This window comes from Nerophis lumbriciformis, linkage group LG12 (genome assembly GCF_033978685.3).
Source record: "Nerophis lumbriciformis linkage group LG12, RoL_Nlum_v2.1, whole genome shotgun sequence".
Taxonomy (NCBI): domain Eukaryota; kingdom Metazoa; phylum Chordata; class Actinopteri; order Syngnathiformes; family Syngnathidae; genus Nerophis; species Nerophis lumbriciformis.
In genome coordinates, this window is record NC_084559.2 from 4,225,001 (window position 1) to 4,245,897 (window position 20,897).

Here is a 20,897-nt window from a genome sequence, read left to right on the forward strand (position 1 = left end):
TTCTTAGGCCGTTTATTGAAATACTTCCACACTTTTGACGACTTTTGGCGTGCTTTTTTCCCCTCGCTCGCACCGCTCGCATCGTCTGCTTTGCGCTCCGCCATGACGGTAGTGTGACGTAAATATGCGACGCGTCGAAGCACAAAAACGGCGTCGACGTATTTACGTAACCGATGACGTCGACTACGTCGACGCGTCGTTTCAGCCCTACTTGGATGGCAACATATGTTGCTCCAAAACCTGTATGTACCTTTCAGCATTAATGGTGCCTTCACAGATGTGTAAGTTACCCATGTCTTGGGCACTAATACACCCCCATACCATCACACATGCTGCCTTTTACACTTTGCGCCTATAACAATCCGGATGGTTCTTTTCCTCTTCGGTCCGGAGGACACAACGTCCACAGTTTCCAAAAACAATTTGAAATGTGGACTCGTCAGACCACAGAACACTTTTCCACTTTGCATCAGTCCATCTTAGATGAGCTCAGGCCCAGCTAAGTCGACGGCATTTCTGGGTGTTGTTGATGAACGGTTTTTGCCTTGCATAGGAGAGTTTTAACTTGCACTTACAGATGTAGCGACCAACTGTAGTTACTGACAGTGGGTTTCTGAAGTGTTCCTGAGCCAATGTGGTGATATCCTTTACACACTGATGTCGCTTAATGATGCAGTACAGCCTGAGGGTTTGAAGGTCACGGACTTAGCTGTTTACATGCAGTGATATCTCCAGATTCTCTGAACCCTTTGATGATATAACGGACCGTAGATGGTGAAATCTCTAAATTCCTTGCAATAGCTGGTTGAGAAAGGTTTTTCTTAAACTGTTCAACAATTTGCTCACGCATTTGTTGACGAAGTGGTGACCCTCGCCCCATCCTTGTTTGTGAATGACTGAGCATTTCATGGAATCTACTTTTATACCCAATCATGGCACCCACCTGTTCCCAATTTGCCTGTTCACCTGTGGGTTGTTCCAAATAAGTGTTTGATGAGCATTCCTCAACTTTATCAGTATTTATTGCCACCTTTCCCAACTTCTTTGTCACGTGTTGCTGGCATCAAATTCAAAAGTTAATGATTATTTGCAAAAAAAAAAAAAAAAAGTATCAGTTTGAACATCAAATATGTTGTCTTTGTAGCATATTCAACTGAATATGGGTTGAAAATGATTTGCAAATCATTGTATTCCGTTTATATTTACATCTAACACAATTTCCCAACTCATATGGAAACGGGGTTTGTACATATTTATATATAGCTAGTATTCACTGAAAGTCAAGTATTTATTTTTTGGACTTTTGACCAATTTAGTCGCCTTTTCCCCTTTTCTTCCCCGCCTTCCTGTGCACCATTGCTGGGTATGATTAGGACTAAAATAGTTTCAAGCATGTTTTACTCAATATAGGTCATCAAATCTCAGCAACAAACTGTAATATCTTACTGAGATCATATAGGACCAAAACCCTTAAAACAAGTAAAACACTCTAACATAAAATCTGCTTAGTGAGAAGAATTATCTTATCAGACAGAAAATAAGCAAATATCACCCTTATTTGAGATATTCAATCTTACTTAGATTTCAGTTTTTGCAGTGCAGGAAAACACTGCCCTCTAGTGTTTTGACTGAGACAAAGATAGTACATCTTGCATTGACTATGGCAAATATGACTGACCTCTACAGTTCTAATAGGATCAGGACTGCTTTGGATGGGGGGAGTATAATCCAGATCTGACCTGTGTTACTTTTCTCGTGTGCAGGTATGGAGAGAAAGGAGATGCTATCCGGATAGAAAAAGTGGTATACACAGGCAGAGAAGGAAAGAGCTCAAGAGGATGCCCGATTGCTAAATGGGTAAGGACATAACGTCTGTGTTAGTATTATTACTGTTATTGTCATTATTATTATTATTATTATTACTAGTCAGTAGGGCTGGGCGGTAAACTGATAATTAGACTTAAACTTAAACAAACTTTATTGATGCACAAGGGAAATTGTTAAATACTGCCATACACAGTGACGTGCAGTCAACTATACACCATAGATACTTTTGGAGGTTTATTTTCTTCTTCTCTTTTTTGTACTTAAATTCATATGTGCAGCTCTAATCATTGTTGATTTAGGTTGTACATTAGAATAACAGGAAAAAGAAGGGAGTAATTTGCTTTCATAAAAACGTTATATATGATAAATGGGTCCAAAAAGTATTTGATAAAGTTGTTATTAAATACTTTTTGGTCCCATTTGCTTTTAACAAAAGAAATCAAGTATTGTGAGTGTATCTTACCTTTCTGTATTCCAGTGACGTGCGGTGAGGTTGATGGCTGGTGAGGCACTGACTTCATCACAGTCAGATTTACAAACATATGAACCCTAAAGAATATCTTATTCACCATTTGATTGGCAGCAGTTAACGGGTTATGTTTAAAAGCTCATACCAGCATTCTACCCTGCTTGGCACTCAGCATCAAGGGTTGGAATTGGGGGTTAAATCACCAAAAATGATACCCGGGCGCGGCGCCGCTGCTGCCCACTGCTCCCCTCACCTCCCAGGGGGTGAACAAGGGGATGGGTCAAATGCAGAGGACAAATTTCATTACACCTAGTGTGTGTGTGACAATCATTGGTACTTTAACTTAACTTTAACTTTACACATACAAACTGTAGCACACAAAAAAGCACATTTAATAAAAAAAAACGTTATTATGGTCTTACCTTTATTTAGAAATTAAGTCCATGCGCCGCAACTAAAGCCCTCACTTAAACTTTCCACGTGCAAGATTGAATCTATTTAAAAAAGTGTAACCGAGGGTTTATAAATGTCGCCTATACTGTATGAAACTACAAAATAACAAACACGGAGGCTCCAGTTGACACGAGGACCACTTTATTTACCTTCTTTCAAAAACTTCCGCTCCACCCCATGTCATCACTTCCGCTCTTAGCGCCTTCAAAATAAGCGCTCAAGGTATATACTGTACAACAGCGCATAACAGGAACTTAACATCACAAAGAGGAAAGCCCATGAAAATAGGTTACAAAAGTTATTTAATAAGAAGCCAAAAAGTGCAAAAACAATAATGTTCGTGTTGGAGGAGTTGTGAATTAGGTACGCCTGCAGTCTGCAGGTGTACCTAATGTTGTGGCCCTGCAGTCATTCCCAACTCCTCCAACACGAACATGATTGTTTTTGCACTTTTTGGCTTCTTATGAAATAACTTTTTTAAATAGATTCAATCTTGCACGTGGAAAGTGTAAGTGTGGGCTTTAGTTGATATAACAATTCTACGGCGGGGGTGCAGGAGGCGGGGCTACTGGAGCCTCAGCCAGTGTGTCTTTTGCAGCCGTTTTATAATCGCTCAGCACAAGAAATACGTTACACACATACAGTTGTTGACAAAATACACTGTACATTATATACCTCAGCTAACTAAACTATGGAAATGTATAATATAATTCATATAGCAATACAGTCTCACTGCACAGCAGGCCAGCAGTTAGCCGAGTCATTGCGCAATCCATGTTGCGGCACTGAGTGACATGCCTCAACTGGCTGCTGATCACCGCACCGTCTCTTCTCAGTATTTGAACGGCAAATGTGAAAATTCAGCGATTTTGAATAAAAATAATCTAAAACTGGTGAAGTTAAATGGAAAATAACTTTATAGTATAATCACTGGATACATATAACAATTAAATTTTTTTTTTTTCTTTTTACATTTTTTTTCTTTCCATCACCTGCCTCTAGTGACTGCACGTCACTGCTGTATTCGTATGTGAAGCAGCAATAACTATCCTCCATGTAAACGTACTTTGTATGATCACATTAATTTTGTCTTAAAGTCCAGTTTAGAGAAGTATTTAATCTTAGTTACAGTATTTAATCCTCCATATTGGCAGACACATTCATTTAATTCAATTAAATTCCAAGAAATAAAACAATATTTTTGCATCTGACAAAAAAAAACCACAAACGCTGGCTTACTCTTATAAAAAGGCCATATTTGTTATGAATACAGTTAAAAATAGTTTTTAAAAAAAGGCTGGCTTCCACTGGAGAGACATGTGTCTGCTAGCTTGAGCGCCCTCACTTCTCCCAGTGTGGCGAGTCAGAGTACTGCTGAGGCATTGAACTGCAAGTTGACAATAACATCGCCCCCTACTTTGAGGCAGAGGTACTTGCTGCCTCATGGCCTGCCTTTTACCCTCGCATGAGCCCCCTCGCACGCACACGCTCAATACACTTTGTGTGTAGCCGCGGAGGCACCAGCTGTGTCTGCCTCACTTCTCGTCTGCCGCGTTATTTTCATCAGGAAACACGGAATTTCCGCGATTTTGACCATAAAAAATGTCAAAATATACAGGAACCCCACCAAAATCACATAGAAAGCATAGACCAAAAGAAAAATATTAAAACTTATTTTATTTTATGACTTCGTTTTTGAACAGCTCATGGTTAAGCCTTTTACCCCCCTGGTGGTAAGGTGAGGCACTGCCTCACTTGCCTCCCCTGACAGCACGTCACTGGCCATACAGATGTACAGTACAGGCCGAAAGTTTGGACACACCTTCTCATTTCAATGCCTTTTCTTTATTTTCAAGACTATTTACATTGTAGATTGTCACTGAAGGCGTCAAAACTATGACACCTGTGAAGTGAAAATCATTTCAGGAGACTGCCTCTTGAAGCTCACAGAGAGAATGCCAAGAGTGTGCGAAAAAGAGTGGCAAAGAGTGGCTATTTTGAAGAAACTAGAATATTAAACATGTTTTCAGTTATTTCACCTTTTTTTTGTTAAAGAACATAAAGTTAAAGTACCAATGATTGTCACACACAGACTAGGTGTGGCGAAATTATTCTCTGCATTTAAACCCATCACCCTTGATAACCCCCTGGGAGGTGAGGGGAGCAGTGGGCAGCAGCGGTGGCCGCGCCCGGGAATAATTTTTGGTGATTTAACCCCCAATTCCAACCCTTAATGCTGAGTGCCAACCTGGGAGGTAATGGGTCCCATTTTTATAGTCTTTGGTATGATCTGAGGGCGGACACTCTAACCACTACCCACTAAGAACTCCACATGTGTTCATTCGTATTTTTGATGTGACAATCTACAATGTAAATAGTCATGAAAATAAAGAAAACGCATTGAATGAGAAGCGGTGTCCAAACTTTTGGCCTGTACTGTATGTGTTTTGATGCTGTCTTTTATAGTTACATCGTGTCAACAACACCCGCCTCAATGCTTTGTTATGTCTAAAAAGTTATTGCTAAACAACGTGAAACGACATCATAACTACTGTCGAGTTACAAAGCATGAAAACAGAGTGACTCTCCTGTTCAGTGCAAAGTAAGCTTCAAAATTAAAAAAGGCAGTATTAACCTGGATTCTACCACAGCAACTACTGTATTTTTCAGAGTATAAGTCGCTCTGGAGTATAAGTCGCACCGGCCGAAAATGCATAATAAAGAAGGGAAAAAACATATATAAGTCGCATTTTTAGGGAAATGTATTTGATAAAACCCAACACCAAGAATAGACATTTGAAAGGCAATTTAAAATAAATACAAAATAGTGAACAACAGGCTGAATAAGTGTACGTTATATGAGGCATAAATAACCAACTGGTATGTTAACGTAACATATTATGGTAAGAGTCATTCAAATAACTATAACATATAGAACATGCTATACGTTTACCAAACAATCTGTCACTCCTAATCGCTAAATCCCATGAAATCTTATACGTCTAGTCTCTTACGTGAATGAGATAAATAATATTATTGGATATTTTACGCTAATGTGTTAATAATTTCACACATAAGTTCTTTATTCTCAATAGAGGGGGTGGGAGGAGTCTTTGCAGATTTTCTGAGCCCTGGTCAGGCAGCGGCTTTTTGCGATCTCCTGGATAGGAGGAAGAGGAGTCCTGATCTTTTAATGCTAGACATAGGGAGACCCGAAAATAATGCGTTACAGTAATCGAGACGAGACGTGTTTTACATTTAGAAAAAAAATCATAATAATATGACTCCTTTAAAGGCCTACTGAAATGCGATTTTCTTATTTAAACGGGGATAGCAGGTCCATTCTATGTGTCATACTTGATCATTTCGCGATATTGCCATATTTCGCAACTTTTGGTCGCTGATAAAAAAGCCTTGCCTGTACCGGAAGTAGCAGACGAGTAGCGTGACGTCACAGGTTGTGGAGCTCCTCACATCTGCACATTGTTTACAATCATGGCCACCAGCAACGAGAGCGATTCGGACCGAGAAAGCGACGATTTCCCCATTAATTTGAGCGAGGATGAAAGATTTGTGGATTAGGAAAGTGAGAGTGAAGGACTAGAGGGCAGTGGGAGTGATTCAGATAGGGAAGATGCTGTGAGAGGCAGGTGGGACCTGATATTCAGCTGAGAATGACTAAAACAGTAAATAAAAACAAGACATATATATACTCTATTAGCCACAACACAACTAGGCTTATATTTAATATGCCACAAATTAATCCCGCATAACAAACACCTCCCCCCTCCCGTCCATATAACCCGCCAATACAACTCAAACACCTGCACAACACACTCAATCCCACAGCCCAAAGTACCGTTCACCTCCCCAAAGTTCATACAGCACATATATTTCCCCAAAGTCCCCAAAGTTACATACGTGACATGCACATAGCGGCACGCACGTACGGGCAAGCGATCAAATGTTTGGAAGCCGCAGCTGCATGCGTACTCACGGTACCGCGTCTGCGCATCCAACTCAAAGTCCTCCTGGTAAGAGTCTCTGTTGTCCCAGTTCTCCACAGGCCAATGGTAAAGCTTGACTGTCATCTTCCGGGAATGTAAACAATGAAACACCGGCTGTGTTTGTGTTGCTGCAGTCGGCCGCAATACACCGCTTCCCACCTACAGCTTTCTTCTTTGCTGTCTCCATTGTTCATTGAACAAATTGCAAAAGATTCACCAACACAGATGTCCAGAAGACTGTGGAATTTTGCGATGAAAACAGACGACTTAATAGCTGGCCACCATGCTGTCCCAAAATGTCCTCTACAATCCGTGACGTCACGCGCAGGCGTCATCATACGTTTTCAGCAGGATATTTCGCCCGAAATTTAAAATTGCACTTTAGTAAGCTAACCCCGTATTCGCATGTGTTGCAATGTTAAGATATCATCATTGATATATATATATTTCCCACCAACACGTCTTCCTATGAGGAAGCAGTGCCTGGGGAGTCTGTGGTGGGCTCTCCTATTTCTGGGGCTGAGGTTGCTGAGGTAGTTAAAAAGCTCCTCGGTGGCAAGGCCCCGGGGGTAGATGAGATCCGCCCGGAGTTCCTTAAGGCTCTGGATGCTGTGGGGCTGTCTTGGTTGACAAGACCCTGCAGCATCGCGTGGACATCGGGGGCGGTACCTCTGGATTGGCAGACCGGGGTGGTGGTTCCTCTCTTTAAGAAGGGGAACCGGAGGGTGTGTTCTAACTATCGTGGGATCACACTCCTCAGCCTTCCCGGTAAGGTCTATTCAGGTGTACTGGAGAGGAGGCTACGCCGGATAGTCGAACCTCGGATTCAGGAGGAACAGTGTGGTTTTCGTCCTGGTCGTGGAACTGTGGACCAGCTCTATACTCTCGGCAGGGTCCTTGAGGGTGCATGGGAGTTTGCCCAACCAGTCTACATGTGTTTTGTGGACTTGGAGAAGGCATTCGACCGTGTCCCTCAGGAAGTCCTGTGGGGAGTGCTCAGAGAGTATGGGGTATCGGACTGTCTGATTGTGGCAGTCCGCTCCCTGTATGATCAGTGCCAGAGCTTGGTCCGCATTGCCGGTAGTAAGTCGGACACGTTTCCAGTGAGGGTTGGACTCCGCCAAGGCTGCCCTTTGTCACCGATTCTGTTCATAACTTTTATGGACAGAATTTCTAGGCGCAGTCAAGGCGTTGAGGGGATCTGGTTTGGTGTCTGCAGGATTAGGTCTCTGCTTTTTGCAGATGATGTGGTCCTAATGGCTTCATCTGGCCAGGATCTTCAGCTCTCACTGGATCGGTTCGCAGCTGAGTGTGAAGCGACTGGGATGAGAATCAGCACCTCCAAGTCCGAGTCCATGGTTCTCGCCCGGAAAAGGGTGGAGTGCCATCTCCGGGTGGGGGAGGAGATCTTGCCCCAAGTGGAGGAGTTCAAGTACCTCGGAGTCTTGTTCACGAGTGAGGGAAGAGTGGATCGTGAGATTGACAGGCGGATCGGTGCGGCGTCTTCAGTAATGCGGACGCTGTATCGATCCGTTGTGGTGAAGAAGGAGCTGAGCCGGAAGGCAAAGCTCTCAATTTACCGGTCGATCTACGTTCCCATCCTCACCTATGGTCATGAGCTTTGGGTTATGACCGAAAGGACAAGATCACGGGTACAAGCGGCCGAAATGAGTTTCCTCCGCCGGGTGGCGGGGCTCTCCCTTAGAGATAGGGTGAGAAGCTCTGCCATCCGGGAGGAGCTCAAAGTAAAGCCGCTGCTCCTCCACATCGAGAGGAGCCAGATGAGGTGGTTCGGGCATCTGATCAGGATGCCACCCGAACGCCTCCCTAGGGAGGTGTTTAGGGCACGTCCGACCGGTAGGAGGCCGCGGGGAAGACCCAGGACACGTTGGGAAGACTATGTCTCCCGGCTGGCCTGGGAACGCCTCGGGGTCCCACAGGAAGAGCTGGACGAAGTGGCTGGGGAGAGGGAAGTCTGGGCTTCCCTGCTTAGGCTGCTGCCCCCGCGACCCGACCTCGGATAAGCGGAAGAAGATGGATGGATGGATGGATATATAAACTATCAGACTGCGTGGTCGGTAGTAGTGGGTTTCAGTAGGCCTTTAATGCGCCTTATAATCCGGTGCACCTTTTGTATGAAAATAGACCTGAATAGACCCGCTCATCGACAGTGCACCTTATACTCCGGTGTGCCCTATGGTCCAGAAAATACGGTAGTTAATTTTGAAACTGACTGGTTTTAACTTTTGGGTTCATGACCTCAAACTTCAATGAGGCTCCATTCAAAAACTAAATGCAAGTATGAACAGCTGTGGGATGATGGCTTTCATTTTGCAGCAGGAGCATATTTTTGCTAACGCTAAACTTTGGTTGCCATCAGGTGATTCGTCGATCATGTGAGAAGGAGAAGCTGCTGTGTCTGGTGCGTCATCGTGCAGGCCACCACTGTGCCAACGCTGTCATCATCATCCTCATCATGGCTTGGGAAGGCGTCCCCAAGCCTCTGGCCGACAAACTGTACCGCGAGCTGAGCGACACCCTCACCCAATACGGCAACCCCACAAGTAGACGCTGCGGCCTCAATGATGAGTAAGTGACTGGCGGGAGATTTTTTTTTAGAGGTGCATGACGTTGTGTTGCTTATGCTTGTCTTTAGATTACAACTGTGGTACACCTGTTTGCATGAGTCTAAACCTTGGCCCTGACTATGCAGAATTTAGTACTATGCTACTTCCGTCACTACAGCATACTTTCTACACTAAGAAGTAGGGTTGTCCCGATACCAAAATTTTGGTACTGGTACCAAAATGTTTTTTGATACTTTTCAAAATAAAGGGGGACCACAAAAAAAATTAATTATCGGTTTTATTTGAACAAAAAGCTTAATATACATTAAACATATGTTTCTTATTGCAATCAAATAACTATTTGTTATTATTATTATTATTATTAACGTCTCTGCACTACTGACCTGTCTCCGCTCGGGATGGTCTCCTGCTGGCCCTACTATGGACTGGACTCTTACTATTATGTTAGATCCACTATGGACTGGACTCTCACTATTATGTTAGATTCACTATGGACTAGACTCTCACTATTATGTAAGATCCACTATTGACTGGACTCTCACTATTATGTTAGATCCACTATGGACTGGACCCTCACACTCTTATGTTAGATCCACTATGGACTGGACTCTCACTATTATGTTAGATCCACTATGGACTGGACTCTCACAATTTTATGCTAGATCCACTATGGACTGGACTCTCACGATTATGTTAGATCCACTATGGACTGGACTCTCACACTATTATGTTAGATCCATTATGGACTGGACTCTCACACTATTATGTTAGATCCACTATGGACTGGACGCTCACTATTATGTTAGATCCACTATGAACTGGACTCTCACTATTATGTTAGAACCACTATGGACTGGACTCTCACTATTATGTTAGCTCCACTATGGACTGGGCTCTCACTATTATGTTAGATCCACTATGGACTGGACTCTCACTATTATGTTAGATCCACTATGGACTGGACTCTCACTATTATGTTAGATCCACTATGGACTGGACTCTCACTATTATGTTAGATCCACTATGGACTGGACTCTCACTATTATGTTAGATCCACTATGGACTGGACTCTCACTATTATGTTAGATCCACTATGGACTGGACTCTCACTATTATGTTAGATCCACTATGGACTGGACTCTCACAATATTATGCCAGATCCACTATGGACTGGACTCTCACTATTATGTTAGATCCACTATGGACTGGACTCTCACAATATTATGCTAGATCCACTATGGACTGGACTCTCACTATAATGTTAGATCCACTATGGACTGGACTCTCACAATATTATGCTAGATCCACTATGGACTGGACTCTCACTATAATGCTAGATCCACTATGGACTGGACTCTCACTATTATGTTAGATCCACTATGGACTGGACTCTCACTATTATGTTAGATCCACTATGGACTGGACTCTCACAATATTATGCTAGATCCACTATGGACTAGACTCTCACTATTATGTTAGATCCACTATGGACTGGACTCTCACTATTATGTTAGATCCACTATGGACTGGACTCTCACTATAATGTTAGATCCACTATGGACTGGACTCTCACTATTATGTTAGATCCACTATGGACTGGACTCTCACTATTATGTTAGATCCACTATGGACTGGACTCTCACTATTATGTTAGATCCACTATGGACTGGACTCTCACTATTATGTTAGATCCACTATGAACTGGATTCTCACTATTATGTTAGATCCACTATGGACTGGACTCTCACTATTATGTTAGATCCACTATGGACTGGACTCTCACTATTATGTTAGATCCACTATGGACTGGACTCTCACTATTATGTTAGCTCCACTATGGACTGGACTCTCATTATTATGTTAGATCCACTATGGACTTGACTCTCACACTATTATGTTAGACCCACTATGGACTGGACTCTCACACTATTATGTTAGATCCACTATGGACTGGACTCTCACACTATTATGTTAGATCCACTATGGACTGGACTCTCGCTATTATGTTAGATCCACTATGGACTGGACTCTTACTATTATGTTAGATCCACTATGGACTGGACTCTTACTATTATGTTAGATCCACTATGGACTGGACTCTTACTATTATGTTAGATCCACTATGGACTGGACTCTTACTATTATGTTAGATCCACTATGGACTAGACTCTCACTATTATGTTAGATCCACTATGGACTGGACTCTCACACTGTTATGTTAGATCCACTATGGACTGGACTCTCGCTATTATGTTAGATCCACTATGGACTGGACTCTCACTATTATGTTAGATGCACTATGGACTGGACTCCCACACTGTTATGTTAGATCCACTATGGACTGAACTCTCACTATTATGTTAGATGCACAATGGACTGGACTCTCACAATATTATATTAGATCCACTATGGACTGGACTCTCACTATTATGTTAGATCCACTATGGACTGGACTCTCACTATTATGTTAGATCCACTATGAACTGGACTCTCACTATTATGTTAGATCCACTATTGACTGGACTCTCACTATTATGTTAGATCCACTATGGACTGGACTCTCACACTATTATGTTAGATCCACTATGGACTGGACTCTCACAATATTATGTTAAATCCACTATGGACTGGACTCTCACTATTATGTTAGATCCACTATGGACTGGACTCTCACTATTATGTTAGATCCACTATGGACTGGACGCTCACTATTACGTTAGATCCACTATGGACTGGACCCTCACACTATTATGTTAGATCCACTATGGACTGGACTCTCACTATTATGTTAGATCCACTATGGACTGGACTCTCACAATATTATGTTAGATCCACTATGGACTGGACTCTCACTATTATGTTAGATCCACTATGAACTGGACTCTCACTATTATGTTAGAACCACTATGGACTGGACTCTCACTATTATGTTAGATCCACTATGGACTGGAGTCTCACTATTATGTTAGATCCACTATGGACTGGAGTCTCACAATATTATGCTAGATCCACTCGACGTCCATTGCATCGGTCGCCCAAGGGGGGGTGGGTGGGGTGGGTGGGTGGTTTGTCCCCACATCTGCGGTCCTCTCCAAAGTTTCTCATTGTCCCATTGGGGTGAGTTTTTCCATGCCCTGATATGGGATCTGAACTGAGGATGTTGTTGTGGCTTGTGCAGCCCTTTGAGACACTTGTGATGTAGGGCTGTATACATTTACGTTGATTGATTGATTGATTGATTGATTAAATAACATAGTGAACATACTAAGCAACTTATCTGTTAGTAGTAAGTAAGCAAATGGGTAACAAAAGCTCCTAATTTGGCTTATGATGTATGCAGTAACATTGTGTCATATCCCATATATATATATATATATATATATATATATATATATATATATATATATATATATATATATATATATATATATATATCCGCTATTCAAATAATACACGGGCTTATTTATCCATGTTTTTATTTTTAAACGACTATCTATCTATCTATCTATCTATAGTAGTAAGTAAGCAAATGGGTAACAAAAGCTCCTAATTTGGCTTATGATGTATGCAGTAACATTGTGTCATATCCCATATATATATATATATATATATATATATATATATATATATATATATATATATATATATACATATCCGCTATTCAAATAATACACGGGCTTATTTATCCATGTTTTTATTTTTAAACGACTATCTATCTATCTATCTATCTATCTATCTATCTATCTATCTATCTATCTATCTATCTATCTATATATCTATCTATCATAGATATATAATTTTGTCCAAATTTTGAGGGAGAAGCAGTAGAAAATGGATGGATTATTAACATATTTGTTCATTTTCTGTTAATATCTGGTTACTTTCTGTTTTAACATGTTCCATCTCCATGTTAAACCATTCATTTGTACAACATGTAAAGAATAAAATATCATAAACATTTATTCAGGTAGAAAAAATATCACCTAACATCTTTGACGATCAAAGCGGGATCGGAACAATCCACATTTTGTGTAATTAATGCATGAAACTGCTGTCTAAACATGGAAGTGTAGCTCCTCTCCCATAAATCCAATTGCTCCTAAAGCAGGAATATGAATTATGTATTCCTACAAAATACAAACTGTGGCAAGAAACCAACGCACTGCAGGCATTTTTTTTTTTTTTTTAATTCTCTTGTTTATATACTTTTAGTGTTGCGCTGTTTGAAAAGGCATAATTCTAAAAACATTTCATCAAAACAAATTAATTGTCCTGTCATGGCACTAAAAACTTAAAAATGATCTGTCTAGAGTACACTTATTAATGACGAAAAATTATATCCATCTGCGATTATTGCGATTTATTTTGAGTTAACTATGAACAATGAGATTATTGCAATTAAATATTTTATTTGACAGCATTAATATATATATATATATATATATATATATATATATATATATATATATATATATATATATATATATATATATATATATATATATATATGTATGTATATATATATATATATATATATATAAATATATATATATTCTGCCCTCCTTTAATGTTACTATTTAGTTTGCCAAATATGTAAACAGACCTTTGAATTAAAGATGAAACAAATAACTTGAGGTGTTTTGTTGATATTCTCTCCAATGTAGTGACTTTAAAACTAACCACTTAGACTTAGACTTCCTTTTATTGTCATTCAAATTTGAACTTTACAGTACAGACAAGTGCTCCTGTGCCGCACTTTGGGCACCCCAGCTGTAGAAGCAAACTGATTATGGCCAGTATGGTCTTAGTACTGCAGAATATTTGTTCATCCTATCGTCACATATGGGACGTGAATCACATGGGTGTCTTACGTCAGTGCCGGAAGTAACACAATCAGTTGTTCACCTGTAGGGGTTTTCCTATGAGATAAAAGAAGTCCTTCTTTAGCTGCCGCCCTATTTTATCATACATTCTGCCTGTGCACAAGTCAATGTTTACTTTTGTACATATAACTCAACACAAAATCTGTACTTTGGAGCAATGTTCACGTACTCTAGTATTTGGCTTGTTAGCTTCCCGATGATGGTCGTGGTTGAGGGAAGAGTTCTTTAATGTTGGATGCTAGGAAATGTCCGATTTGTTGCAACAATCAGCCTTAATGCATTGTTACAGCTGGTGTTTGCGAGGCGAGCGGGTGTAGTGGACGACCGTGCTCGGGTTGGGGCCACGGTTTAGAGAGCTGCGGGATGAGAGGCGGAAGAGAGAGAGGCAGAGGCGTGCGGGTGTGTTCAGGGGTCTAAATTCTTGTCTGTTCTCCGGGTGGGGTTGTCACTTATGTCATATTAATACTTTTATATTTTTGTGATCGACTGGTACGGTCCCAAAGATCGCAATTGCCAGGTTGGCGACCCCTGAGCTAGAGCCTTAAACTGACACTATCGCTGTTTGTTCTTGTAAAATTTTAATGGCATTGTCAATCATGGTAAAATAGCGAAGTATTGAACAGTATTTGTCAACCATACTAGATACCGCAGAATGATACACAGGCCAAGGTACCAGTTTGTTTGGTGAAATATTTGGCCGTACGATAACCGCGACAGTATAAGAAAACTGGGGCAAACTTTTGTCGAAAACGGAATTTGTGGACTACAGAAATGGATGTACCACAGTGTGACAAGAATTACACAATGTAAACATCATATATTGTTTTGCCACAGTTCAGTATCCTGACGACGTGCTCACTTTCTCTTTGCAGTCGTACCTGCGCATGTCAAGGCAAGGACCCTGACTCTTGTGGTGCTTCCTTCTCTTTTGGTTGTTCCTGGAGTATGTATTTTAATGGTTGTAAATACGCCCGAAGCAAAATACCGCGCAAGTTCCGGCTACAAGGAGAGCATCCTGAACAGGTACTCATTGCAGAAAGGCTCAATGCCTACTTATTTCTATGTATTGTGATCCAATTTTCGTACTACTCAGGAGGACAAACTCAGGAATAACTTCCAGCATCTGGCAACCGAGCTGGCTCCATTGTACAAGCAGCTGGCCCCTCAGGCGTACAGCAACCAGGTTTGTACTCACACAACTGTGCATCTGGATACATATGGCAGCTTAATCCTGGTTGACTTTCAATTCTTTAATTTCTAAATCTGTGTAAGTGTCAAATGAAGTGAGGTTGTAGCAAGTAGTAACGTCTTGGTGAGGATGTATGGTTTAAATCGTTCAAAATTTTTTTTTCTTAAGAGTGGATAAATCCACTCCATCTCATTTTCAGTATTTTTTCCATAATTGCCTCGAAACCTTTCAAAATATGCCCAAATTTGCACGGATGCAGGAAAATAAACAGTAGCCCTATTGTAGCATTTATTGTGGGAATGTCAGGGTATAAAAAAGGTATGGTTGAAAACAACAAAAGAAGCAATCACATTCTTAAATATAAACATCCCAATGACTGCAACCTTGTATTCTTGGTGATCTGCATCAATTTAGTCACGTGTCATCAAATAGTAAAAATGCATTTCTTTCAATATGCATCATAACAAAAGGGGTAATGCTAAAAAAAATAATAGATGTTGGTAGTCCAACTCATACTGACTGGTATACACACATAATACATACTGACTGGTATACACACATAATACATACTGACTGGTATACACACATCGCATTCTGACTGGTATACACACATAATACATACTGACTGGTATACACACACAATACATACTGACTGGTATACACACATAATACATACTGACTGGTATACACACATCGCATTCTGACTGGTATACACACATAATACATACTGACCGGTATACACACATAATACATACTGACTGGTATACACACATCGCATACTGACTGGTATACACACATAATACATACTGACCGGTATACACACATAATACATACTGACTGGTATACACACATCGCATACTGACTGGTATACACACATAATACATACTGACCGGTATACACACATAATACATACTGACTAGTATACACATATGACTAGTATACACACATAATACATACTGACTGGTATACACACATATATTGACTGGTATACACACATAATAAATACGGACTGGTATACACACATAATACATACTGACTGGTATACACACATAATAAATACTGACTGGTATACACACATAATACATACTGATTCGTATACACACATCACATACTGACTGGTATACACACATAATAAATACTGACTGGTATACACACATAATACATACTGACCCGTATACACACATCAGATACTGACTGGTATACACACATAATACATACTGACTGGTATACACACATAGTAGGTATACACACGTAATACATACTGACTGGTATACACACATAATACATACTGACTGCTATACACGCATAATACATACTGACTGGTATACACACATTATAAATACTGACTGGTATACACACATAATACATACTGACTGGTATACACACACACAATACATACTGACTGGTATACACACATAATACATACTGACTGGTATACACACATAATACATACTGACTGGTATACACACATAATACATACTGACTGGTATACACACATAATACACACTGACTGGTATACACACATAATACATACTGACTGGTATACACACATAATAAATACTGACTGGTATACACACATAATACATACTGACTGGTATACACATGCAATACATACTGACTGGTATACACACATAATACATACTGACTGGTATACACACATAATACATACTGACTGGTATACACACACAATACATACTGACTGGTATACACACATAATACATACTGACTGGTATACACACATCGCATTCTGACTGGTATACACACATAATACATACTGACCGGTATACACACATAATACATACTGACTGGTATACACACATCGCATACTGACTGGTATACACACATAATACATACTGACCGGTATACACACATAATACATACTGACTAGTATACACATATGACTAGTATACACACATAATACATACTGACTGGTATACACACATATATTGACTGGTATACACACATAATAAATACGGACTGGTATACACACATAATACATACTGACTGGTATACACACATAATAAATACTGACTGGTATACACACATAATACATACTGATTCGTATACACACATCACATACTGACTGGTATACACACATAATAAATACTGACTGGTATACACACATAATACATACTGACCCGTATACACACATCAGATACTGACTGGTATACACACATAATACATACTGACTGGTATACACACATAGTAGGTATACACACGTAATACATACTGACTGGTATACACACATAATACATACTGACTGCTATACACGCATAATACATACTGACTGGTATACACACATTATAAATACTGACTGGTATACACACATAATACATACTGACTGGTATACACACACACAATACATACTGACTGGTATACACACATAATACATACTGACTGGTATACACACATAATACATACTGACTGGTATACACACATAATACATACTGACTGGTATACACACATAATACATACTGACTGGTATACACACATAATACACACTGACTGGTATACACACATAATACATACTGACTGGTATACACACATAATAAATACTGACTGGTATACACACATAATACATACTGACTGGTATACACATGCAATACATACTGACTGGTATACACACATAATACATACTGACTGGTATACACACATAATACATACTGACTGGTATACACACATAATACATACTGACTGGTATACACACATAGTACATACTGACTGGTATACACACATAATACATACTGACTGGTATACACACATAATAAATACTGACTGGTATACACACATAATACATACTGACTGGTATACACACATAACACATACTGACTGGTATACACACATAATAAATACTGACTGGTATACACACATAATACATACTGACTGGTATACACACATAACACATACTGACTGGTATACACACATAATACATACTGACTGGTATACACACATAATGCATACTGACTGGTATACACACATAATACATACTGACTGGTATACACACATAATACATACTGACTGGTATACACACATAGTAGGTATACACACGTAATACATACTAACTGGTATACACACATAACACATACTGACTGGTATACACACATAATACATACTGACTGGTATACACACATAATACATACTGACTCGTATACACACATAATACATACTGACTCGTATACACACATAATAGGTATACACACCTAATACATACTGACTGGTATACACAAGCTATGGAAATGATATCAGTAGAAAAAACTGCATTTAGTTTAGATAATAATGAGTCATATATTGGAATATGGGATCCATTATTTAAATGTGTTTTAACTATTAAATGAACCTAATATATGACTTATTTTATCTTTGTGTAAAATATTGGACACAATGTGTTGTCAAGCTTATGAGATGTGATGCAAGAGTGACACTATTGTTCTTTTTTTAATTGTTTTAATTTTTTTTATAAATGCCTGTGATGATAATGTCAATGAGGGATTTCTAATCACTGCTATGTTCGAATTCTTATTAATATTGATACTGTTATTGATATTATTCATTTTTGTTTGACTACTTTTGGATTGTTCTGTGTCATGTTTGTGTGTCCTCTTACTTGCTCTGTTGATTGCTATTCTGAATGTTGCTGGGTTGCTTTGGTTTTGGAATTTAGAATTGTATTAGTATGGTATTATCGTGTATTATTTTGTTGGATTGATTCATTAAAAAAAAAAAAAAAAAAAAAACAACAACAAAAAAAACAGTAGCCAAATGGGACTCGAGACCATCGCCTGAAACCCGGAAGTGCCTCTAGGTCACGTTATTGCAACTCAGCAATACCACAATGCTTTTATGTTCAAGCTTAATATGCACTGAACTGTTTGTCACTGTTTGTGTACATTTTCCATAGAAATTACCCCATTACTCCCAAATTCATACTTGCCAACCTTGAGACTTCCGATTTCGGGAGGTGGGGGGTGGGGGGTGGGGGCGTGGTCGGGGGTGGGGCGGGGGGCGTGGTTAAGATATATATATATATATATAAGAAATACTTGACTTTCAGTGAATTCTAGCTATATATATATATATATATATATATATATATATATATATATATATATATATATATAAATAAAATAAATACTTGAATTTCAGTGTTCATTTACAAACTACAACTCACAAACACTTTAGAGTTAGGCTCCACCATCAGAATGTGTACTTAAACTTATAAAGATCACGTGGATTTTATTCAGTGAGTTGATTCACCAAAACTAACCTGTTATACAGGAGGAAAAAGCACACAGGACGTTTCAATTGTTCACAGACTGGTCGCGCTCATCAGAATGACAAGCCACTTCCGGTCTGCAGGTGATAGCATTCAATTGGGAAGAAACTGCCCCCTACTAACCAATGTGAATACTGATAAATGTGTAATGACAGCTCCAAAAACGAATTCAAACCACAAAATAAAATAAATAAATCAACACAAAAATGTGACACATTATGGGTGGGTCACATATGCATGTACAGTAGATGGCAGTATTGTCCTGTTTAAAAGTGTCACAACATTGCTGTTTACGGCAGACGAACTGCTTTACGGTAGACACTGTTGTTGTGTGTTGTCAACACGTCACTCAGGTCCGCCTGAATTTCGGGAGTTTTTCGGGAGAAAATTTGTCCCGGGAGGTTTTCGGGAGAGGCGCTGAATTTCGGGAGTCTCCCGGAAAATCCGGGAGGGTTGGCAAGTATGCCCAAATTGTATGTCGACAGTGATAGAGGACTGGAACCAAAAGTGTATCAAGTTGTCAACCGATTTTAGCATGTTGCACTGTACTATTTGAAGTATGTACTTGTATGTATATTTAGTATGTGTGTTATAGTATTCTCTTCTCCCTCAGTGTCAATCAGAGTCCAAGGCTCCAGACTGCCGGCTGGGATTGAAGGAGGGCAGACCGTTCGCAGGAGTCACCGCTTGCATGGATTTCTGTGCCCACGCCCATAAGGACCAACACAACCTATACAACGGCTGCACAGTGGTACGCTCTCTAACATTCTGCATTGTCACGTGTTTGTTTTTATATCTGTAGCGTGGCAGATATAAAAATCACACTCCTTCTATTAGGTGTGCACTTTGACCAAGGAGGACAACCGCGTGGTCGGGGAGATCCCTGAGGATGAGCAGCTCCATGTGTTACCTCTCTACAAGGTCTCCACCACTGACGAATTTGGCAGCGAGGATGGCCAGCTCTTCAAGATGCAGACGGGAGCCATTCAGATGCTTCAGGCTTTCCGGCGAGAAGTACGTAAGTTGCCCGAGCCAGCCAAGTCGTGTCGACAGCGCCGCCTGGATGCCAAGAAGGCTGCGTCAGAGAAGAAGAAGAATAAACTCCAGCAGCCGGCAGGACAGACACCAGAGAAGACGGTGGTCAAGGCTGAATTGTGCATCACCGAGTCTCCTCAACACCAAGTTAATAAAGGTTAGTCTTTCATTCA

At 40.0% G+C, this 20,897-nt stretch overlaps 1 protein-coding gene across 1 annotated transcript in view; it reads left to right on the forward strand.

Annotated features, from left to right (window-relative positions):
- LOC133623025 (methylcytosine dioxygenase TET3-like) overlaps positions 1 to 20,897 on the forward strand; it is a 64,305-nt gene that overhangs the window by 40,458 nt on the left and 2,950 nt on the right. The window contains exons 4-9 of the mRNA XM_061985936.2: positions 1,764 to 1,857; positions 9,137 to 9,345; positions 15,100 to 15,250; positions 15,321 to 15,410; positions 20,303 to 20,440; positions 20,527 to 20,881. Coding sequence (XP_061841920.2) covers positions 1,764 to 1,857; positions 9,137 to 9,345; positions 15,100 to 15,250; positions 15,321 to 15,410; positions 20,303 to 20,440; positions 20,527 to 20,881 — 1,037 coding nt within the window. The remainder of the gene's footprint in view (positions 1 to 1,763; positions 1,858 to 9,136; positions 9,346 to 15,099; positions 15,251 to 15,320; positions 15,411 to 20,302; positions 20,441 to 20,526; positions 20,882 to 20,897) is intronic.